A 23,628-nucleotide genomic window follows, 5' to 3' on the forward strand; every position below is an offset into this window, starting at 1 on the left:
GGGGATTGATCCGCGGTCCCTGTGCTTTGCTAAGCTTGTTCTAAGTAGGTGCTTTAGACCACTGAGCCATCTCACCAGCCCGATATTCTGCTTTTAACCTCTGTTTGTTCCTAAAATTCATCTTTGGTTTTAGAGAACACGAACTCATCCTGGGTACCTTTCAGGTCGGGAGTTTCATCCCCTGTATCAAATGCAGGTCTGATCTGTTTTTCTGTTCTCCTCCCCTGTTTATCTTTCTGCCTATGCAATGCCATCAGCTACAGAGTACAGACTTCCACTCTAGCTTTTGTCCTTTATGAATCTGTTACGTTTGGCCCAGAGACGTAGCTCAGTGGCACAAGTGTTGGCCTGGCAAGTGTAAGGTCCTGAGTTTAATTCCTGGTACAAAAACAAAACAAAACAACAACAACAAAAAAAAACCTGTTATGTCTGTTCTTGTCCGTATGAGTAGGAGAAGCAGCATCAGTTTATGTTAAAACCTCCTCAAGTTTTGACCGAGGATTGTAGGAAGCGTGTGTGTCAGTGTAGAAGTGGGCATATTAGCATTGTGGAGTTTTCAACCCTTGCATGTGATCTGTCTCTATTCACTTATAACTTCCTAACTTGCCCCAACATTAAAAATAAACCCCGTAATTATTTATTCAAAACACATTACTGTACACGGAAGCCGTGGTATTGCATGATGGGTCAGTGTGTCGGCAGCTACATCTCGAGGCGGTCTTCACTCGTGAGGAACTTAAAGGTTAGTTTAAACCAGAAGCGTGATGTAGGAATGCCCATGAGTGTCGAAAAGCTGCTTCTCTATTTTGTATGAAATTCCAGTTAAGGATCTTCTTTTGTTTCATTTTATTTATTTATTTAGGTAGGTTGGTAGGTAGTTTTGGAGACAAGGTCTTACTATGTAGTTCAGCCTGGCTTTGAACTCATTGTGTGGCCCAGGATGGCCTCAAACTCATGGTGATCCTCCTGCCTCAGCCTACGGAAATGTTGGGATGTATGTACCACCATGCCTGGCTTACACCCTGATTTTTTTGAACTGTAATAGAAAACCTTTCTGAACACTGACAGGAAATTTGATGCAAACAAAAAATAACTGTTGGTTCCCAAGGTATGCTAAGAATAATATTGTAGTTACTGTTTTAAAACTTAGGGTTTAGTGGTACATCATGGAATATTAACAAAGGGAATGATTTTTAAAAAAGACTCTCTTGGTCCCTGTCACCCTCAGGATCGAAGCCCCTGAGCTTGCTCACTGGCTCAGGTCTGGAACCTTCCAGCCACTTGGCCCTGGTACCTGCTGCCCTTGGAGACGCTTCCCAGGTCCCCTCACCCTCCGCAGGAGCTCGGCGCCCACCATCGGCTGTCATCCTGTACCTGGAGGTCTGACGGAGTAGCTGAAGCCCTGGTCCTGGCTCCTGTCCCAGACTACTGCTGCCTCAGCCTAGGCCACCACAGCCTCACCTGTGCCCTGGGAGCGCTCGCTGCCTTCCGACCACCCACAGCCCCAGCACTCCCCAGGCTGAGGCAGGAGGACTGCCATGAGTTCAAGGCCAGCCTGAACTGCACAGCGAGATCCTGTCATAAAAAAACAAAAACAAAACAAAAAGTGTGAGCTGTGCTCTCTGCCCTCTGGTCTGAACTGACCTCTTGAATCCTGGTACAGTCTGACTGCTGACCTTGGCGAGGCGCCTCCTGCCCCTGCCACTCCAGGGCCCTGCGCCTCCTGCTTCTGCAGGAGCCTGGGAGCCCAGAGACTCCGAGGACCTCACCCTGAAGCCACCTCACTCTCTCCTGGCACCAGAATCCCCTTTGCCACCACCCAGGCCTGCGCAGCGGTCCCTGGAGCAGAGAGTGACCTCCTGCTGGACCCCAGGTTCCCGTCCCCACCCAGAAGGACGCGGAGTCCAGTTGCCAGATTCCTGGAAAAGCTGCATCAGGGAGTTTAATGAGTGACCTGCCAGGGTACACCCCCTCCCCCACCATGTGCAGAGGCCTCCGGTCAGTGACATGGGGATGGTGACATCAGGGAGTGGTGGTCGGACAGCCCTTAGCCAATAACAGCCAGTGGCAGGCAAGGCAGGCGTGGGAAACGCCCTCTCTGGGTTGGCTCTAACTACAGCTTGCGTGGGAGGCCTTCACTCCTAGCTACAACTCCAGCCTGTTTGTTCTAGGCAAGGTCTGGCTAACTTGCTAAATTGTCAGGCAGGGCTCCAACCTGCAGTCTTCTTGCCTCAGCCTCCAGAGGTACTGGGGTCACAGGTGGGCGCAGCCATGGCCCACAATGAGCTCTTTGGACGCCTGAGTTCTCTCTTCTTCATCCTGCCCCTGATGTCTGTCACAGCCCTGGCTGTGGAATCCGCTGGTGGAGTCCTTCTTGCCCTTCCCAGCTGTGTGAGCTGAGCTGAGATGCCCCCCTTGGTGATCCCCCCTTGTTGTAGGCAGCTGAATTAGACAGAAATATTACAGGGAGTCAGACAGGGCCAGCCCTCAAGGAGACAGCATGGGAGACAAGAAACCTTGCAACTGTGAGGGAGACAGATGCTTCCGCTGTGGGCCAGACCTAAAGGCCAAAGACCGGACAAATGCTGACCTCCCTAAAGATTGGCGTCTGGGATTGATCATCCCCTTGCAGAAGCCAGGGAGAGTCCCTGACCCAATTGCTACTGACTACCGGATAAACTTCTGTTCTATAGTCATGCCTGCTTGTCACATGACTCAATTCCCCATTTGGTCCTGGATTTAATCAACTTTACCTGAGCTGTGGTGCTTGTAACCTTATTGGTAGACCATAGTTTTGTCCCACCTCATGCCCACCTAAGCGACTTCCCATGTCCTCTACCTTAGGCCTGCCGCACCACGTGGTTTTACTCCATAAAAATCCCTGAGGCAGGGTGGGAAGGGGTGTTAACCAGATAGCTCAGAGGTCTAAAGCGCCTGCTTAGGCAAGCTCAGGCAAGCTTAGGCAAGCAAGTAGGGACTGAGGTTCAATCCCTGGCACTACATGACACGCCAGCCTTGCCCCCAGGGTGGGCTGAGCCAGCCACAGAGGGAAAAAATCCTTGGAAGAGACAGCCTGCTCAGGTCCCCCTTCTGTCCCTCTCACTAACAGAACCTTTCTTTCCCCTAATAAGTATTCTGCTCTTAATCTCGGTTTGTTCCTAAAATTCATGCTTCAGTTTTAGAGAATACAAACTTGGCGCAGGTACCTTTCAGGCTGGGAGTTTCAGTCCCCTGTATCACCATTCCTAAGTGAAATGTGAACCCTGTTTCTTGCCTCTGGAGGTCCTAGTCTTACAGAACGGTAACTCCCAAACTGTCAAAGGCCAGAGAAAGGAAGTGAAAGCAGGAAAAGTTTTTTTTTTTTTTTTTTTTTTTTTTGTGGAACCGGGGATTGAACTCAGATCCTTGAGTTTGTCAGTCAAGTGCTTATCCTACTGAGCCATCTCCCCGGCCATTCTAAAGCAGGAAAGTTTTATTAAGAGAAAACTCCCATGGGGGCCAGGGGATGGCTCAGTGGAATAAACACTTCTTGGCAAGTGCAAGGGACTGAGTTCAAATCCCGGTTCTGGAAAAAAAAAAAAAAAGAGAGAGAGAGAGAAAATTCCCAGGACACAGGAGGGTCCTGAGAGTGGGTGGACGCTAAGGAGATGTGTCCAGAGGTCTGAGGTAGTGAAATTGGTATAGGGAGAAAAACTAATCTCTGGTGGGTGACCTCCAAATGACATAGGGAACCTCCAAATGATATAGGGGAACCTGACCTGGATGAGTTTGCGTTCTCTAAAACCGAAGAATGAATTTTAGGAACAAACAGAGGTTATGAGCAGAATATATTTATGGGAAGAAAGAAAGCTTCCGTCTGAGAGGGACAGAAGGGGGGCCCGAGCGGGTTGTCCCCACGAAGCTGTCTCTTCCATGCGGTGCTAAGGTGGACAAAATGGGAACTCGCTTAGGTGGATGCGGGGTGGGACAAAACTATGGTCAGCCCATGAGCTTACAAGCTCCATCGCTCAGGTAAAATCAAGTCCAGGACCAAGTGGGGAAGCGAGTCACGAGTCACGGGGCAAGCAGGCCTGAAGGTAAAACAGGACCATATCTAGTAGCCATCAGGTAAGGATTCTTCCTGGCTTTCTCAGGGTACGATCAATCTAGGATGCCAATCTTTACTACGGAGGAGGTTCGCATTCGTTTGCTCTTTGGTCTTTAGGTCTGGCTCACAGCAGGCGCACCCGCCCCTCCCTCGGATAAGGTATCTTGTCTTCTGTGTTATCTCCTTTGAGGGCCTGGCCCTGTCTGACGGCCTCTAATATTTTTATCTAATTTGGCTGCCGCAACGCAGTCACATCCCTGGTTTCCTCAGGTCGCTATCAGCAGCTGATAGAATTTCCAGTAGCACCTTAGCTAAGGTGACTACGGGAGCAAACGGGCTTGGCGGAGCTGTAGCACAAAGGCAAAGGCCTTGTGGGCAGGGGGCAGGGGGCTCCTCTGGGAGCTACTTTGTTGCTGTGTGTGTCACATGATTCCTCCTGGGTGCTGCTGCTCAGACTCTCTGGGCCCTCTCTGCTGACAGAGCTCAGGGGAGGCTCCCAGCCCCGCCATTGCTTCTCTATCTTGGAGCTTCCTTTCTATCCACTCAGCCTTCAACGAGGCCTGGCTCACCTCATTTCTATGCTAGCTCTCTCTTCTCTACCTGATCTAGTGATCTGCAATATTAAGTGCTTAAAATAAGGTCAGATGAGCTGGGTGTGTGGTGGCTCATGCCTGTAATCCCAGCACTTGGGAGGCTGAGGCAGGAGGATCGTTGCCAGTTTGAGACCAGCCTGGACTACAAAGTGAGCTCAAGGCCAGCCTGACCTGCATAGTAAGACCTTATTATTATTTTTTTTTAAAGTGTAAAATAAACTCAACTCAGAAGACACTAAACAAGAGGTCAAGGAGATAGCCGCCTGGTAAGAGCAACATCCTGAGTTCAATTCCCAGTACCGCCCCTCCCAAACTAAGTGAGAACACACTGTGCTAATTCAACACAGATTTCTGCAAACTCAGGGGGTTGGGGGGACAGAGAGGGCAGGAATAAGAGAGGAGCAGGCACCTCCCTTAGCAGGTCTCTCTCCTCTTGGGCTGCAAGGCCTCTGCCTCCAGAAAAAATTAACAGCCCAGCAGACAGCAGGGCTTGAGATCGAGATTGGCCCAGACACCAGCAGGGCAGCCCTGGGCAGGGCGGTGTGGCAGGGCCTGTGGTGCCCCTCTCCCCACCCCCACCAACATAGAAATCAAAGCAGCAGGGCCCAGAAACCATGGGCCGCGCCTGTGAGCAAGCCAAGAGCGGCTTTTCCATTCTAAGTGGTTGAAAAACAGCAGAAGGAAAATAAACTCATGTGCAAACCATGGCTCGGGAGGCTGAAGCAGGAGGATCACCATGGGTTTGAGGCCAGCTTGGGCTACATAGTGAGACCCTGCTTCAAAAGTAAATAATTAATTAATTAAACAAAACCCCATAGCATGCAAAGGTGCTAAAGAACTCAACATGCAAAGCATACACAAATACAGTTTTGTTTTTTTTTTGTTTTTTTTTTTTGGTACTGGGGATCAAACTCAGGACCTTCCACTCACCAGGCAGGCCCTTAAGCGGCTGAGCTATCTCCCCAGCCCCGCATGAACACAGTTTTATTGGGACATACCACGCCTGTGCTTGTATCATGTCTGAGTCTCCCTTTGCCCCTCTGAGGCAGAGGTCAGAAGTGAGACCAGATGTCCCCAACGCTGAAAATATTTTCTATCTGGCCTGTATAGAAAAGGCTGCAGCCCTCTAGCTTAAAGGCAGCCAACTCTGAAAGCAGAAGAGCCCTGCAGTCTCTGGGCAGACTCCCAGTTTCATGAGCAGCGGGCGGGGTCTCCTCCTCCCTGCAGCTCCTGCTCTCTGGTGGAAGTGGGGCTGACCTCACTTCTCAGTACTGCTGGAAGGCGAGGGACAGTGCGCTGTCACACACTGGCACAAGGGAACAGACAACCTTCTCGGAGGTTCAGATGGGAAAAAGGGTCCATGTACAAGAGGGGACTGTGTCACCTGGGCTAGTAGCAGGGACAAAGGAACTCTCTTCCCCAGAAGGACATGCAAAAGCTGTGTCTCTGGGAGATGGGCAATAGCAATGGGGAGGTCACCAAAGCAGGGCTGACAGCAGCCCTGGGCTCCTGCTGGACCCCCCCGACTGCAGACCTTGCACCCATAAGCTGGGGATACCCAGTGAGGTCAAACTATGAGGTGAGTTTGGAGAATTTATTAGACACTGTCCGGTCAGTCTCACCCCAAACCCCCACCTGCCTGAGAATGCTCGTCCAGCGTTCTTGCCACTTTCTGAAGCTGTCCTGGAGTTCTCATTCCTGAGGGGCCTTGAGAGGTACCATCAGAAATACAGCCATTGCAGCTGTTGAGCACCACCTAACAGAAAGGCAGGTTGGTAAAAACATGGCGGTGCACACCTGCGATCCCAGCACTGGGGAGGCTGGGGTAGGAAGACTGCTGCGAGTTCGAGACCAGCCTGGGCTACACAGTGAGCTCAAGGCCAGCCTGAGCTGCATAGTGAGGCCCTGTCTCAAAAAGACAAATAATAGAATAGAATAAAATAAAATAGACACCATTTCCTTTTCCATCTTATTCACTAGTCCTGGCACCTGGGAATGTCTTCTCAAAATCAAGATGACCAAAAGACAAAAAACGTTTTGGATGGATTCAAGACACTGAGGTAGCCAGGACAGCACAGCTAAAGACCCTCAGGAAAGCGGACTCCGGGGCTGCTGAAGCTCCTGCTGTGACTGATGTGTAAGTGAAGTTTGGCCCCCTCACTGTGTCTCCTGGTCACAGACAGGTGGTGTTCCTGTTGTTGTAGGCAGCCGAGTTCGACAGAAATATTCTCGGCAGTCAGACAGGGCCAGGCCCTCAAGGAGACAAGATGGAAGACAAGGTGACTTGGCAACTTGGAAGAGACAGACACTCCCATACGGGCCACACCTCAAGACCAAGACAAAAAGAGGAAGCACAGCTACATTCTTCCCTAGGGATGGGTATCAGGGATTGATATCCTAAATAGTATCAATCAACTTGAAAGAGCCCAAATGAGTCACTAGCCCAGCCCCCAACAGGAAGAGACCCTGTTCCGTATTCGTACCCGCTTGCTACGTGACTCGCTTTCCCATTTGATACTGGATTTAATCAATTTTAGCTGAGCAATGGTGCTTGTAATCTCATTGCTTGACCATAATTTTGTCCCACTTCATGCCCAACTAAGCGAGTTCCCATGTGTTCTCCACCACCTTAGACCCGCCTCACCACATGGTTTTCCTCTATAAAAGTCCCTGCAAGAGACAACTTCCCGGGGAACTACCCACTGGAGCCCCCCTCCTGTCCCTCTCTCGGACAGGAGCTTTCTTTCTCTCAATAAATATATTCTGCTCATAACCTCATTTGTTCCTAAAATTCATTCTTCGGTTTTAGAGAACACGAACTTGTGCAGGTCAGGTCCAGAGATCGTTTCTTCCCTATGTCATTTGGAGGTTCCCTATATTGTTTGGAAGTCATCCACCCGAGACCAGTTTTTCTTCCTGTATCACTGTCATTACTTCCTAAACAACGGTCTGTCTAGTGGGCTCACTCAGCCTGCACTGGGTACTTTAAGTATCTACAGGTGATTTAATGTATACATGAGGATACGTGTGACTCACGGTTGAGACAGGGTCTCATTATGCAGTTCAGGCTGACCTTGAACTCTGTGCGCCCCAGGCTGGCCTCTGACCCCTGGAAGTCCTCCTGCCTCAGCCTCCAGAGGGCTGGGGTGAGAAGTGTGTGCCACACAGTATTTTTATTACATAGAAAACTGAGTTGCAGAGGAAGTGGGTCTGCGGGACTCTGATTCTTACACTACTGATTGGAAGGGGTGAGGCGGGGTCTTCCCTCCCTGCCCAGACCCCTCTTCTCCGAGGAAAATGAGCACACGAAGACCACGTGGGTTAGAAACCACCGCTTTTATACACTAACACACACCAGGTTCAGGCGGACCATGCCAGGTGCAGACGGGTGACAGCTGTTGTGTCCCGACAGTTCCCCTCCTGGACACAGGGGCCCTGTGTTCCTGTCCAGTGGCTCCAGTGGCCTGGGCAGTCTCTGGGGCCAGCGACACGGGGTCCTGCCAGCGGATTGTACTCCCAGCCGTGCTGACGGCCGCTGTTTACGGAAATTGACTGACGCAAGCACACGAGGAAGCGAGAAGGGGACGTTCTGCCGGCCGCCGCCACCTTGGTGTCCCCGCCCCGCTCAGTACGGGTACGGGGACACGGCGATGAGCAGCACGTAGACGCTCTGGTGGCGCGGCGCGGCAGCGCGCACGGTGAGCCGGTAGAGGCCGGCTCGGGTGAGCGCGCGACGGGTGTAGACGGCGCCCAGCCCGGCGCTCAAGGGGCGCAGCGCGAAGGGGCTGCGCGGGTCGGGCTCGAGCACGCGGAGCTCCGTGCGGTTGGCGGGGACGCCGGCCTCGGAGAAGGCGGCCAGGCGCGCCACGTCGTGGTGCGCGCGCACGCCCAGGGGCAGCGGCAGCAGCCGGTACTGCACGGTGGCCGGACCCTCGGCGTCGCAGTCCTGCGAGCAGCGGCGGAAGCAGGTCCTGCGGGCCAGAGACGGACGAACAGCGACGTGGTCGCCACCTGGATCCGCGCAATGCCCCTGCGCCCCCCCCCACACCCCCCCGCTCCGCGCGCGCCAAACCAGGAGCCAGCGACGCGCCTGGCGACAGCACCAGCGCCCCCGGGCCTGCAGGGGCTGAGTCACAGCTCAGTTTTTGCAGAGCGCGGGGCAGAGGCTTGGAGACACGTGCTCGGCCCTGCCCGGGGCTCCCGCTCCTGCGCCAGCTACGCCCTGTCCGGGAAATTCCCCATCCAACGGCTCCTGACTCCCAGTCTTCGACTGTCTGTGCCTTTTATTTAAATGGTGCTGGGAATAAAACCCAGGGGGACTGTCCTGCTAAGCTACACCTCCAGGCCTTTTTTTTTTTTTTTTTTTTCAGACAAGGTCTTGCTAAGTCGCCCAGGCTGGACCCGAACTCCCAGCCCTCTTGCCTTATGCTCCCTCAGTGCTGGGATCACAGGCCTGCACCACCGCGCCCGGCTCTGTGCTCTCTCTGTATAAGAATCTGTGGCGCCTGTGAGCATCGTGGAGGAAATGCTGTGCGCTCCTGTGTGCGTCCGGAGGTTTGGGGTCATGGTTGGTTTCTGTGTCTGGGGCTTAGGTTCTGTGTGTCCCCTGCTCTTTCCCACCGGCCCCACGCATGTCTGCCCTGGTCACCTGCCGGGAACACAGCGGTGGGGCTCGTGCACACCGCCTCGGAGGAGCACGGTGGAAGCTGCCAGCTCCTGGCGGATGAGGCATCCCCACCCCAGAAAACCCGCCTTACCCTGGGCTGGCGCCCTGCCGGTAAGTGGCGGGACAGGGTGTGTCCACGCACTGGAAGCCACCGCGGGTGTTGAAGCACATCTGGCCAGACTCACACTGGATGTCCTCTTCCTCGCACTCATTGATGTCTAGGTGGCAGAGGTGGGCGAAGGCCGGAGCCAGAGAGGGTAAGGGTGAGGGGGGCGGGGGAGCAAGGCCTTCCCAGCCAGCCACTGGGCAGCACCCACACCCTGGTCCTCAGCAGCCAGACCTTAGCCCAGCCTGAGGCCCTCTGCTCCCTCCCTATTGTCCCAGGGTTGGGACTTGGCAGGGCGCCAAGCTGACCCAGTGAGGACATCCGGAGCTTGGTGCATAGCTGGAGAGCCCGGGAGAGTGAGGCTGCAGGAGACCTGGCTTCCCATCCCCCCAGGGTGCCCAAGGCCCATGGCAGAGAGCCAGTGGCTATGAGTTCCAGTCTTCAGGGCAGGAAAGTAGGGGAAGGAGAGAGCCGGAGGCCATCACCAGGCCACCTGCAGCAGCTGTGCCCACCCTCCTCGGTCTCCCTCAGCCATGGCAAGGGTGCTGGGTGATCCCACTTCCCCAGCAAGAAGCTGAGGCTCAGAGACACCAGAGAGCTGTCCAGGAACATACAGCGAGACCAGCCCTCCCACCTGGCAGAGGCACCAGGACCTCTCTGGAGACAGCCAAGAGCCCATCGTGTCGGGCACTGCCCCCTCACCTTGGCAGTTCTTCCCGCTGGGCAGCAGGCGGTAGCCCGCAGGACAGAGGCACTGGTAGCTGCCCTCGGTGTTCCGGCAAGCATGTTGGCACAGGCCACGCACCCGACACTCGTCAAGGTCTGGTAGGGTGCGGGATGGGCACAGGGCAGAGAGACCACATCACACACGCTGGGGCCTCCTGCCTGCCAGCTCCTGTCCGCCGTGCCCACTCCTGGCCTGACTGCAGGGCTTGGAGAGTCCCTGGGCTTGGTGACAGTGAGATACCTCCCTGCCTTAGCCCCGTCACTGAGGCCCAGGGGAGGGACAACCTTGTGCCAGGCAGAACTGCCTCCACTCCACCCTTTCAGACCCACCAGCCACCCACCTGCCCATGAGCCCTTGGAGGTACCCATGCCTAGCCCAGGGGCCCAAGATACCACAGGAGTGCGTTCTTGGGGGTGCTGGGGCCCAGCCTTACCCACGCAGGCGCCATTTTGCCGGATGAAGCCAGGTGGGCACCAGGCCCGGCCTACACTGCTCAGGGCTCTGGGCCCTGGCTGCAGAGAAACCCAGGCGTGGTAAGAGCCACCAGAGAGGGGGCCCCGGGGCCGCAGCCAGGACACCAAAGGGCCCCGGTGGCTGACAGTGGTCACATTCTGTCTCCTCCGCTCCAGTGGGATGCAGGCCTTGCCGTCACGGAGGAGGGTATGGCCCGGGGGACACAGACAGCGGTAGCTACCCTGGAGGTTGTAGCAGTGGGCACAGGGCTCAGGCAGCTGCTGACATTCGTTGACATCTGCAGAGAAAAGCCATGTGGTATCCAGGGCAGCTCATGCCTGCAGCATCTATTGCTTAGGCCTCTTGTAACCTTCTGCCTCACATGCTGCACCGGCTGCCCCTGCACCAGCCCTCTGTGCTGCCCCAGGCTCCTCTCAGCCTCTGTGTTTATGTTAGAGTCCCCTGCTCAGCTCCCCGGCCCCACTGCCCTAGGGGATCACTTGGATTCCTCTACTCCTTGTGCCTCTCTAGGGTCCACCCCACTGACACCACCTTCCTGCCCCTCCCAGCCTGTACAGAAGGTGCCTTGCAGGGTAAAGTATGGGTCCAGGGCCTGCTAGGCCTCAGAAGTCACCAGTGCCTCAACCCTAAACACCACTGCTCCAGAGCCGGGGGCCATCACTTGGGCCCCGTGAGGGCCCGGTGTCCTGTACCTAGGCAGGGCAGGCCGGGGCCCTGGGTCCGGTACCCCCTGGGGCAGCTGCAGCGGTGGCCACCCGCAGTGTTCTCACAGAGCTGGCTGTAATGGCACTCGTCCAGCTGTTCCAGGCATTCGTCCACATCTGGGGAGGCAGTGGCGGGGCTTAGCCCAGGGCCTCTCCCAGGGGAGATGCCCCTTCTGGGCCTCATCACACCCTCTTCTCCAAGTGCTCGGGGTTCTGGGGCCACAGGCAGGACGAGGCTTAAAGGTGGGCTTTGGAGGGAGACTCCCGGGTTCCAGCAAGCGGAAGATAGTTCCTTCCTCTCTGGGCTTCAGCTTCCTGCTCTGTAAGGAGGGCTGGGCCGGACTGTCACTGTGGGGTCATGCGAGGACAGGAATGGAAGATGCATTCACAGAGCTCAGGGTCTGGTGTACAGGAAAGAGCTAAAGAAGAAAGGAAGAAGCGGGGACCACCCAGCAGCAGAAAGAAGAGCCCCCAAACTCGGCATGCCTGAGCTCTGTGGAGGGCTGGCCTCAGGCTCTGAGTGCCACGCTGCCCCGGCCTCCAAGGAGTCACAGAATGGACCCCACAGGCATCGTCGAGGGGTGGCACTCAGGCCAGGTGCCCCTGACCTGAGGCTGCTGCTGGGTTCTGAGACTGTCACTAGCCTGTCCCCCCCTTGTCCAACACAGGACGGAGGGCACCGGAGTTGCCAACACTGTGCCAAGCCAGGACTCAGACTCAGGCCAGCTCACATCTCCTGGGCCCTGTGCTCCTTCCTTCTGCCAAGGGCTCCTGATCCCCCAGGAGCCCAGCATCCTGGTGACACACACAGCCATCTGCTGAACTGGCAATGCCTGGTTTCCTGGGAGTGTGTCCTGGCCACCCTGCACCTGTCACCTTCGCAGCTGGTCCCATCGGCCCCCTCCCGGAAGCCAGGCCCGCAGTCAGGGAGGCAGTGGTAGGAGCCGAGCAGGTTCACACAGCGCTGTCCCTCTTGGCAGAGATGGGCGTCCCACTCACACTCGTCCACATCTGGGGACAGACATGGCAGGGGCTGCATGAACACAGGTCCTGGGCCTCCCTGCACCCCGACCCTGGCCCAGCCTGCACACATGCGCTCTGTCCCCAGCCAGGAGACCCTGCATGGAGGTCCCCAGCCCTCCCAGCAGCTCACTGTCACTACGCCCTGGCAACTCACCTCTGCACGTCCTCTCATCCCAGGCCAGGGTGAAGCCCACTGGGCAGGAGCAGGAGAAGCGACCGGGCACATTGTGACAGGAGTGGGAGCAGGGGCTGGGGCCACCCACGCACTCGTCTCTGTCTGCAAAGGCCCAGAGCTGTGGGCCGGGCTCACAGACCCTCTGGCCAGCAGTTGGGGACAGAGCATACATCCCTGCCCAGGGAGGGGAGCTGCTCACCCACACAAAACTCTCCTCGGGGGTCCAGCTCAAAGCCCTCAGGGCACCCCACCTCGTTCTCTTCTGCAAGTCAAAGGGACAGGCTCTAAGGACACAGGGTCAGGTCACAGCATCCTCCTGGTCCCCAAGCCCAGCCTTGGCCTGGGCCAGCAGGGCAGGGAGCCAAGTTCCTCCCAAGCCTGCTGCAGGTGGTGGCCACAGGAAGTGCGTGTGTGTGTGTGTGTGTGTGTGTGTGTGTGTGCGTGTGCGCGCGTGCCAGGGGCTCCTGGCAGGCCAGAGCAGTTGGCAGGGCAGACTCAAGAAAAACCACTGAAGTAGAAAGCAGAGGTCACGAGGACCAGCAGGCAGGCACAGAGGGTGAGCACAGGGTCAGCCACAGTCAGTGGGTAGCATGCATGAAGGGGGCAGCAGGGCCTGTGGCAGGCAGGGGACAGGAGCCTGGATGGAGATGCCACCACTTGGTAATCCTAAGGACAGCCACCAGGGTGTAGGGCACCTGGAGCCTGGATGGGGCTTCTGAGATGGTACTCTGTGGGCCATTCCACCCCTGCTGTGCAGAGGGAAACCCCTAGACCAGGGATGGGATGTAGTACCCAAGGTCCCCAGACAGAAAGTAATGCAGGTGGGAAGGAATGGGTCTGCCTGGCCCCTGCCCCTCATCCAGTGTGCAGCCTCAGGGCTCTGGTGAGGAGCACCCCAAAGGCGTATGTGGACACACTCCCAGGAGACCCTGCATGGAGGTCCCTAGCCCTCCTGGTGTTGCGGGGTCACCCGGGGTTCAAGGAGGTGCCTGGGGCCAGGACAGGACCCTCTGTGCAGTGCTTAGGAAAAGAATGTGACTGGCTTTAGTGGGAGCAGTGGGGTGGAAATGAAGGACAGGGCCTCACCGGCTTGCAGGGCTGTAGTGAGCCGGTAGCGCACGGCCTGGGCCTCAGGGTCGAAGGCCGAGCTGATAGCCGAGGCCCGAAGGTGCTGCACCAGCTGGGGCTGCGGGCCCCGTGCTGCCGCATACCGGATGCTGTGGTTGCAGCGGAGACGCCCAGGGATGTGGTTGTGGAGGAAGCGCTGTGTAGAGCCCACGAAAAGCTGGCCGGGGCCCGTCTGCACATAGTGCTCCTCGAAGTCCTGGAGAATTGGGGGAGGCGGTAGCCTGGGGTTTACACTCCTCAGGTCCCAACCCAAAGGCTGGGGGGTTGGGGTCTCCTGGGCCAGCAGCTCCCCTCTTCTGCCAAGCACTGGGCAGCCTGGGGCGGGGCCAGCAGGGACTGGGAAGGAAGGGCCTGGCACTCGGCGCACCCGCCTCTCTCTCATCCAGTCTGCACACCCACCTGCACTTGGAGATCTGTGTCTGCCAGGGCCTCAGGGATGGCGCCATTGACCACCACGTCCAGGAGCAGGAGCCCATCGGTGTCCAGGCCCCGGGCCACCTGGGTCATCCTGAGCAGCTCCCCTGCAATCCAGGCCAGCCAGCCAGTGTCACTTCCAGGAGAGGCCCTGGGTCTGATCTCAGCTCCTCCTCCCCTCCTCCGGGGGCCCCTGCTCACCTGTGGCAAACTCCACGTGTGACTCCTGCTGGAAGCTGCCACCCGTCAGAGAATGACCATTCAGTGCCTCCCTGCTCTCTCCGGCCAGGGCCCAGTAGATAGGGGCAATGGTGACCACTAGCACCCGCATCAGAGGCCCTGCACAAGGTGGGCGCGGGGGCCAGGTCAGGGCTGGATGTTCAACGTGGGCACTCTCCTGCTCAAGGGCCCTCTGTGGCTCCCCACTGCCCCAGAACAGCTTAGCCCTTTATCCTCTAGCTCATGCCCAGCCTTGGGACTACTCGCACTGGTTATTTGCCAAAACCTGAGCAACAGTTAAGGCAAATATCTCTTCATGGAGAGCGGTGAAAATGAGCGAGCCCACGTGAAGAGACATCTGTAACTTGGAGATAGTGAACTCAGCTCTGCGGGTGGAGGGTCACTAAGGGGTCGGGGAGCCTGGTGCGCTGCAGCTGTCATTACCACTTGCTGGGCTGAGCTGAAAACCAGCTGCGCTTCCTACTCTGCAGATGACCTCCGGAGGAGGCCAGGAGAGGAAGGCCTGCTCTCAAACACTGACTGAGAACAGAGCCAACAATTTGCTCCGGACACGCACTCCTGGACCTTCGTGTGACTCCTGGGCACAGACAGGGATGGGCTGGGGGCGGGGGCACTGCCCATGGGGGATGCTGGCCAGAGGGAGCTGGGCCCCCAGCTGAGCCCAGGTGAGCCCCAGGGCTCCTGCAGCTGAAGGAGCAGCCTCACACCTCCCTGACCTCACAGTGCATGCAAGGCTGGTGCTAGAGAAACTGTAGGGGAAGTGCTCCCAGGAGGACAGGCTCACCTGGCAGGGTGTGCGTGCGTGCGTGTGTGCGTGTGCGTGCGTGTGTGCGTGCGTGTGTGTGTATGTGCGTGCGTGTGTGTGTGTGTGTGTGTGTGTGTGTGTGCATGCGTGTGTGTGTGTGGTACTGCAGAGTCAGCCTGGGACCTCGTGCATGCTAGGTGTTCACTCCACTGAGCGGCATTTTCAGCTTTTTTTGTGTTTTTATTCAAAGACAGGGTCTCCCTCACTGGTTTAGGTTGGCCTTGAACTAGCAATCCTCCTGCCTCAGCCTCCTGAGTAGCTGGGATTACTTAGGGAGCAGCCAGATCTCTAGGTGCCAAACCCTGTGCAAGCCTCTGAGAACAGCCTTTGCTGCTCTCTGCTGCAGCACCTGCTGCAGGGTCCCCAGTGGGCAGGGAGAGTGGGCCTCCATGAGGTGCCACCCCGACCACCACTTACCCACATCTGCCGGGATGCGGCTGATGCTGCTGTGGATGGTGGTGACCCCAGAAAGCGCCTCCTGCTGCACACTGGTGTTGAGAGTGGCCACACCAAGCTCCTGGCCGTTGATCACCCCAATCATACTGCCCCGGCTCCCTTGGGGGTGCTCTGTGAGGAAGAAAATGAGTAGCAGTGACACAAGCTGCCTGGGCCCTCAGGGCAAGCAAGAAGAGAAGCTCAGAGAGGGGCAGTGACTTCCCCGAGGACACACAGCGAATGCTCTCACGTGGTGCCCAGGCAGCCTGACTCTGAGAGGCGAGTACGTGTGTGCAGATGCCGCAGCGAGTGGGCTGCTCTGTGAAATGAGGAGGTGGCCCTGGGACACGCAGGACACTTATTGAACTCTACATGCCAGGAGTCTGTGAAGGCAGGGGCTGGCACCCTGCAGAACTGCATGATGTCACCTGCAGCCCCCATTCCATCAGTGGCCCTGGCCCAGCACCCTGCAGCTGGCCTGGTGGGGCGGGTGGCTCCCTAGCAGTGCCAGGCAGTCTGCCAAGGCCGCTCTGCAGACGCGGGGGTGGGGAGAGCTTCCTCTGTCTAATGGGCAGCCACCTCTGCAGGGCAGCTGGCATTCCAGAGGGCAAGGGCACAAGTTAGCTGCCCTCCCCTTGCCAGCTCTCAGGGGACATTAGCAGCAAACTGCCCATGATCTGTCAGAACATAACAGAAAACACTCAACAGCCAGGACCCTAAATGGGTAAATGAGGGGCCTGGCGAGCAGCTTCCTGCAGCCTGCAGCCGGGCTGATGAGATTTGCGCTGGGCTGGGGCGCACGTGGGGACATGGGGCAGGGCGAGGCCTTCTAATGAGGGGACAGGAAAGAGCCCAGAGCCACAGATGAGGAGGCAGGAGTGGACCCCGCAGGCTTGGGAAAGGACAGGCTCATGGAGTAGAGCCTCTTCTCCGAATGGGAAGGAGAAAGAGGCAGGAAGGGGAGGGAAAGGTAAGTCTGTAGTCAGGAGGCCTCGAAACTTCCCTTGTGCTGGACACACTGCTGCACGCCCAGAACCCCAGCACTCTGGGAGGCTGAGGCACGAGGACTGCGAGTCTATGCCCAGCCTGGATGATCTAATAACTTAACAAGACCCTGTCTCGAGGGTAAAAGATAACAAAGGAGCTGGGGATGGGTTCAGTTCCCAGTGCTACAAAATGACAAGAAGAAAAAAGAAAACAACACCCCAAAGCAAAACTCCTTGTCCTAATAAAGGCCCCTGAGGAGATTTCCCTGTAGGAAATTCCGGCCGCCACCCCAAGATGGGCCCCATGGTTTGGCCTGGAGAGGGGGAATGAGGGGAAAGAAACGTGCTCGTCTGGCAAAGGCGGCAGAAAGGAAGCGACACCACTGCCATGCCACAAGAGGAAGCCAGCTGAGAAGAGTGGGCCCTGGCTGGCTCCTGGGGGACAGCGCCCCAGGCAGAGCGGCCTTATCCACAGCGGGCTGCGAAGACGACCCGTGGACGAGGCCTTGTTTATAAAAAGATGGAGAATCTTTCCCCTCAGAGAAGAAGTGAGAGGACACAGCCCCGAATCGTGGCCTATGCCATTTCTGGTAACTGGATTATGGGAGGTAACTTCTTCTTCCTCCTCAAGCTTCTGTATCTGCTGGCCTTCCTGCAATTAGTCTGCAGCACAGGAAGAGAGCCATTCCCCTCAGAAAAGAAGGACACCGGGTGGGCTGTGCCACGCTGCACAAAGTCACAGGCTGGAGTCTGAACCTCGGACCTCTGACTGAGACCTTAGGATCTTTACAGAGCAAACTAAGTGACAATGAGGTCGTTGAGATGAGCCCTAACCCAGTATTCCTTCATCCTTATAAACAGGGCAGCCAGGCACGGTGGAACATGCCAGTAATCCCAGCACTCAGGAGGCTGAGGCAGGAGGACCTCCATAAGTTTGAGGCCAGCTTGGACCACATAGGGAGGCCTTGTCTTAAAAATCCAGAAGTAGTAGTAGTAGTAGTAGTAAATAAAAAGAGAAATTCAGAGATACACAGATCCAATGCCCCATGACGAAGGGCAGCAGCAAGCCACCAGAAGCTGGGACAGGACCAACCTTGCCCGCACCCTGACCTTGCCCTCCGAGCCTCCAGGGCTATGAGACAGGCAGTGTGTGCTGCTTACGCCCCTGCATGCTGCGCTTCTCCTGTCAGCATGGCTTGAGGAGCCAAGCCAGAAGCCACGTGTAGGTGCCAGGAGTGGGTGTGAATGAAGTCACTCCCGAGAGCATTCCTGGCTGGTGTCACAGTGCTGAACTCCTCATGCAGTATGTGTCGCCATCCTGCCCGATTGTAGGAGATGGAAGATCAGGGGCCAGAGAGGGCCCACTTTTGGTAGGCAGAGTGGGTTTCAAGTGACACAGCACCAAATCCCAATTCTAGTTAGTTTGATGCCCAGAGGATTCTATGGAGATGCCTGTCATGATAGATTAGTGATGCCTGCGATGGACAAGGTATAGAAGGATTCTATGAAGAGAAAGCCTGACATGGTGTATGGTGATAGATTAGTCCAGTCTGCCATGGGTCAAGTTGGAGCAGGGTTTTATGGAGAGAAATTCTGACATTGTATGCATTTGAAGATTAGAGATATCTGCAAATATCTTCAAAATTAGACTCATAGTGACAGGAGGCTGTCTCAGCTTCTCTATTGCTGGGATTACAGATGTGTACCACCATGGCCCATTATGGGGCTGGTGTGACATCTGGTAAAAGGGATCAAACTCAAGACCTTGCACTCGCCAGTCAGGCGCTTATGCCACTTAACTCTCTCCCCAGTCCACAGTGAAGGGTTCTACGGAGAAAGATTCTGATATTGATTACATCGATAGATTGGTGATACTTGTCAGGGAAGCTCTGGAAAAAGGGTCTATACAGAGAGATTCTGACATTATGTGTGGTGATAGATTAATGATGTCTGCTAGGGATGGGGCTGGAGAGGAAGGGGTCTACGAGAATGATTCTGGCGTTGCACATGGAACACAAAGCTGTACCTGTGGACTGTTTGCTACAGGACACAGACCACCCAGAAGTCCTATTCTGTGACTTCCCATTGCGCAGGTCTGTATTATTTTCTATGGTTTCTCAGGATTACCATTTCTTTAACTTTAAATTTGGGTCTGGCCCAAGGGACAAGAAAGTTGACAAATCCTGACACAGTAGGATTAGTGACATCTCTGAGCTGTGTCCCATCTGGCACTTCTCTGGCCAGGCCACGTGTGAACCCTGGGTGGACACTAGCCCCGCATGTGCAGCGTGGACACTCCTGTTGTGCACTAGCAACTCACAGGTGGTGAGCCATCCTGGGACAGCCGGGGTCCCCCGTCTAACATCAGTGGCAGACAGGCCCCCTAGATTCAGTTTCCCCAACTGCAAGCGAGCGGGGTAGACCAAGATAAACCGCAAGGCACGCCCCACTGGCCGATTCTGAGTCTGACCTAACAGAGCGCTGCACAGTCGGCAGTGTGGCGGGCCAGGTACCCTCGAAGCGAGGCACAATCCCTGAGGGAACAAGAGCTGCTGCCGGTGTCCACAAGGACCTGGCCAGCGATGCCTCCTACCTCTCACGACCAGGAACGCCCGGGCTGTGGCAGAGCCCAGGAGGTTGTGAGCGACGCACTCGTATGCCCCGGCGTCTCCCGCCTCCACGCGCTGCAGCGCCAGGCTCCCATCCTGCAGGGTCCGCAGCCGCTGGACAGCCCGCAGGGGCCGCCCGCCTCGCAGCCACTCGATGGTGGGCGCTGGCTCTCCAGTGGCCTGGCACCGCAGGGCCACGTCCTCTCCAGGCCTCGCCGTGACGTCCTGGGGCTCCACCCGGAACACCGGCACACCTGCGGGAGACCCGGCAGCCTTCAGCAGCACTGAGCTGCTTTTGCCTGCTGCAGCAACACGTGCTCATTCAGGTACTTCGGAAAGCACCGAAAGGCACGGAGGCGGGGCAAGGGCACGCGGGGTCTCGGGGCTCAGCTACGGCCCGCATGTCCTCTCTCACCCCACAAGCTGCTGTGCGTGCCATTAGGCCTTTGTTTTAGTGGCTGCTGGCAACCCACTGTTCTGTCCTGTTGTGCTTTTCTGAACAAACCTCCCTTCTAGGACACTTAGGTTGTATCCAGTGACCGTTGACACCGCTGGAGCCTTGTGACACAGGTGGAGCTGGGCTCCTTGCTGTGAGCGACTCTCCCAGGGCTCTCCTGGCCCTCTGCCTTCTCATCTGAAGATGGGGACATTCCTTTGGGACTCATACCCCACAGAAGGACACATGGAGGCTGAGGCAGGAGGAGCGCCTCAAGTTAAGCCCAGCCTCGACTACACAGGGCAGCCATAGTGGCGGGGTCTGGCAGCCTCAGCCACACTCGGTGGATGTCATAACTCCGCGAGTGGTGGTCAGTACTGCCAGATGTATGTTCTCAAAGCTTGGAGGCCAGAAGTCCCCAGCCTGGGTCACTGGGCTCGAGCCACTGTGCCACACTTCCTCCAGGAGATTAAGCAGGGGTATTTGTTCATCCCTAGGTTCCAGGGTGCTCTATCCTTTCCTGTACTGGTGCTTTGACACAGGGTCTCACTGTGTAGTTCAGGCTGGTTTTAGTTTCACTGTGTAGCACTGGATGGCCCTGAGCTCGAAGCGATCCTCCTGCTACCAGGCATGCACCGCCATGTCCAGCTGTCTTTCTTTTTTTTTTTTAATTTTAATTTTTATTTTTATTTGTGTGTGTGTGTGTGTGTGTGTGTGTGTGGCCAGCTCAACCCACCAGGGGGCGGGCGGGCTGGCATGTGGTGCTGGGGGATTGAACCGTGGTCCCTGTGCTTTGCTAAGCTTGTTCTAAGTAGGTGCTTTAGACCACGGAGCCATCTCACCAGCCCCGAGAGAAAGAGTCAGGACGGGGGCGCGAACCGGCGACCTCGCGCTCCGCCGCCCGGCGCTGAGACCGCCGCGCCAGGTCGCCGCCTTGTCTTTCTTTTCTAAGAACCCTTGGGGTAGCTGGAGACAGCCTCGCAGTCTCAGGGCCCTCAACCCAATCACAGCTGAACATCCTTCTTCTCGGAGGGATCCGCAGGCCCGGGGCTGCAGGCGCAGGCACAGCCTTGGGCGCGTCCTGGTCCGCAGCAGCTACTTTCTCCTACAGCCGGGTGTGCACATTGTGGGAGCCCCCGGTTCCGCTCTGGGGTGACATCCTAGTGACACGCAGGCCATGCAGACCATGCAGACATGCGTCTACTGCGTTCCAGAGTCTGCCCAACCCTGCTCACCATCACCCCAGCCTGGAAACCGCTTGCAGTAGAATCTGTGACACAAATGATGGCATCTCCACAGAGTGGAAAACCAGCCCGCAACAGGCACCAACCGACACCACAGGAACAGTACGCACGTGCCAGCCTCAGTGTGGTACAAAAGAAGTCTGACACAGACCATAAGATCCCATTCCGAAAAAGGTATTTGCTGGGTGTGGCGTCACATAGCCTGTTATCCTAGCACTCAGGAGGCTGAGGCAGGAGGAGCGCCTCAAGTTGAAGCCCAGCCTGGACTACACGGGAAGACCCTATCTCAAAAAAAACAGAGTACATTTTCAAATTTCAGGGATCTAGAATTCATGCACAATGCACAACCTATCGTGTCTCCCTTGTTCATCAAAAGCTCCTAGAACTTCGGAGAAGGACAGCGGGACTCTGTGGCCCTCCTGCCTGGGACTGGGCCCCCCACTTCGCAGCTGTCATTCTGATTGTCATCCTGTAACTAGGGCAGGGCTGGCTTAGAACAGGGGGAGGTGGGAAACAGACTCCAGAAGGAAAACTGGCCGGAGACAAATGGGAGACGCCGGGCAGCCAGCATGGGGCTGAGGCTGCGCAGGAGCAGCCGGAAGCAAGGGGTGGCTGTCAGCCAGATAGTGCCCACTGTGCCCGCGGTGGGCAGCAGTGACCCTCCAGGGAGACCTCCAGGGCCGCGGAGGGAGCGCGCAGCTGGCCCAGTGGCGCATGAGCAGCTCTGCAGCCACTTGTTCACCTCTCCAGCACGTCTGCCATCGCCCCTTGAAGTGGTTTCCTGATGGCGACATTTAAGTCCTGGTCTGATGAGTCACGCTTCCATGCCTTCTCGGATGACCTCTGCGCACTGTCTTCTCTCATTCAGGTTGAGAGTTCTTTGTTCTTGAGCTGGCTGGTAAATTTCCATGAGAGTGTTATGAAATGCTCTCTCTCATTCTCTGTCTCTGTCTCCGTCTCGGTCTCCATCTGTCTCTGGCTCTGGCTCTGTCTTCACCTCCCTCTGTCCTGGGGCTTAAGGCAAGCTCTCCACCACTGAGTCATTTCCCTTTCCATTTTTTTTTTTTTTTTTTTTTTTGAGACAGGTCATCCTAAATTAGGTCCTAAGTTGCCCAGGCCAGGCTCAAATTGCAATCCTCCTGCCTCAGCCTCCCAGGCAGCTAAAATCACAGATGTGAGTATCAGCCCTGGTTGGAGACTGGCTCTTCCACAAACCTTGTGGTTTAGCAGCCTCTTCTCGTTGCTGTGGAAGTGGTGCCGGTCACTGCTACCAAGTGATGAAGGCACCCAGGTCCACTGCCAATCTCTGACACCAGAACAGGGAGTGTGGCCACCCTGGCAGGGTCCCTCCTTGTTTGCTGATGGGTGGGACTGTGGCTTTCATGGGACTTAGTTGATCAGAGAGTTTGGTCTGGATGTTTTCTCTTGTTTGCTAGGATGTGCTTTTCTTATCCCAGTGGCAGGACAGAACAAGTTCTTCTTGATAGGAGTTTAGATGGAGTATTTGTGGGGGCCACGGGGGCCTCCAGCTTGCAGTCTTCTTAGCCTGCCCAGGTGGTGGGAGGAACTGTCACTACTTCATGCCTGTGTCCCAAGTCTCGCAGGTGTTTTCCTCCTTTCTGAGTCCCCAGGAAGGCCCAGGCTTTGGCACAGGACCTGGGGAAGTATGTACATTACAGCTGGTCCAGACTCACAGCCCTTGTCACCTGGCCAAGCTCCCCAAGCACTGTGACAAGAAACTTTTGCCCCTGATCAAGGGCGTCTGCGACCCCACAGCTCCACCTGACTTGATGGTGACAGACTGCAAGCTACGCTGGCCACACACCGAGGACTTAGGGTGGGTGTCTGCTCTCGCTGTGCGCAGCTCTGTGACAGGGACTCTGGCTGCAGCAGGGCAGCGTGAGAAGCCAGGGCACAGAGGGCAGGGCCAAGGCTGCCCCTCCCCGGAAGCCCTCTTCGTAGAAAGTGCTACAGAGCCCGCCGGGAAGTGACGACGACTTGGAAGTTAGTTAGGAAGGAAATAAGGCCAAGATACAAGCCTGACTGAGCTTCTGTGTGTGAACATGAAATATCAAACTAAGAAAACTGTTAGATCCCCGATAACCTCCATTGCCAGGCTCCACGGCGGGCACACCCCTGGATCCCAACATCCAGGAGGCTACGGCAGCAGGAGCTCTGTGGGTCTGAGGCCCTGGCTGGAGAGTGAGTTCCAGGCCAGCCTGAACTACACAGAGAGACTGTGTATCCAAAAAAAGCAACCCAAACAAGAGAATACTCAGTAATCAATTTAACAAAGAAGCTTAAGCCCTTACAGCAAAAACTACAAAATATCGCTGAGACAAAGGAAAGCGCTGCGTAAATGATGCTGGAATAATTGGATTTCCAGAAAGGAATAGAAGAAAGAGGAAAACAAAACCGGGCATGGTGACGCACGCCCACATAACCCGGCCATCTGGGAGGCCGGGGCAGGAAGACAGTGATTTTAAGCCCAGCCTGGCACCTTGGGGACACTGCAAGACCCTGTTGCAAAGTAAATATTTAACAAGCTCTCAGGGTTCCATGTAGTGTGAAAGCCCTGGGATGAACCCTCAGTACCAAAATGAAAAAGGAATTGAGACACATACTCAACAGAAAAATAAACTCAAAACAGACCACAGATCTGAACGATTAAAAAAAGGGGGGGGGGGCTGGTGAGATGGCTCAGTGGTCTAAAGCACCTACTTAGAACAAGCTTAGGAAAGCACAGGGACCGCGGTTCAATCCCCCAGCACCACAT

At 56.2% G+C, this 23,628-nt stretch overlaps 1 protein-coding gene across 1 annotated transcript in view; it reads right to left on the bottom strand.

Annotated features, from left to right (window-relative positions):
* Window positions 1-8,008: 8,008 nt before the first annotated feature.
* Hmcn2 (hemicentin 2) overlaps window positions 8,009-23,628 on the bottom strand; it is a 128,861-nt gene continuing 113,241 nt past the window's right edge. Inside the window, exons 84-96 of the mRNA XM_012516738.2 lie at window positions 19,157-19,426; window positions 15,560-15,709; window positions 14,299-14,436; window positions 14,083-14,204; window positions 13,642-13,879; window positions 12,755-12,817; window positions 12,535-12,657; window positions 12,234-12,368; window positions 11,346-11,474; window positions 10,613-10,930; window positions 10,155-10,274; window positions 9,438-9,564; window positions 8,009-8,651 (exon numbers count right to left, since the gene is read on the bottom strand). Of these exons, the coding sequence (XP_012372192.1) occupies window positions 8,306-8,651; window positions 9,438-9,564; window positions 10,155-10,274; window positions 10,613-10,930; window positions 11,346-11,474; window positions 12,234-12,368; window positions 12,535-12,657; window positions 12,755-12,817; window positions 13,642-13,879; window positions 14,083-14,204; window positions 14,299-14,436; window positions 15,560-15,709; window positions 19,157-19,426 (2,279 nt within the window). The 3' untranslated portion in view covers window positions 8,009-8,305. The remainder of the gene's footprint in view (window positions 8,652-9,437; window positions 9,565-10,154; window positions 10,275-10,612; window positions 10,931-11,345; window positions 11,475-12,233; window positions 12,369-12,534; window positions 12,658-12,754; window positions 12,818-13,641; window positions 13,880-14,082; window positions 14,205-14,298; window positions 14,437-15,559; window positions 15,710-19,156; window positions 19,427-23,628) is intronic.

The sequence above is a fragment of the Octodon degus genome, unplaced genomic scaffold (assembly GCF_000260255.1).
Source record: "Octodon degus isolate 3935 unplaced genomic scaffold, OctDeg1.0 scaffold00123, whole genome shotgun sequence".
In the NCBI taxonomy this organism is placed as follows: domain Eukaryota; kingdom Metazoa; phylum Chordata; class Mammalia; order Rodentia; family Octodontidae; genus Octodon; species Octodon degus.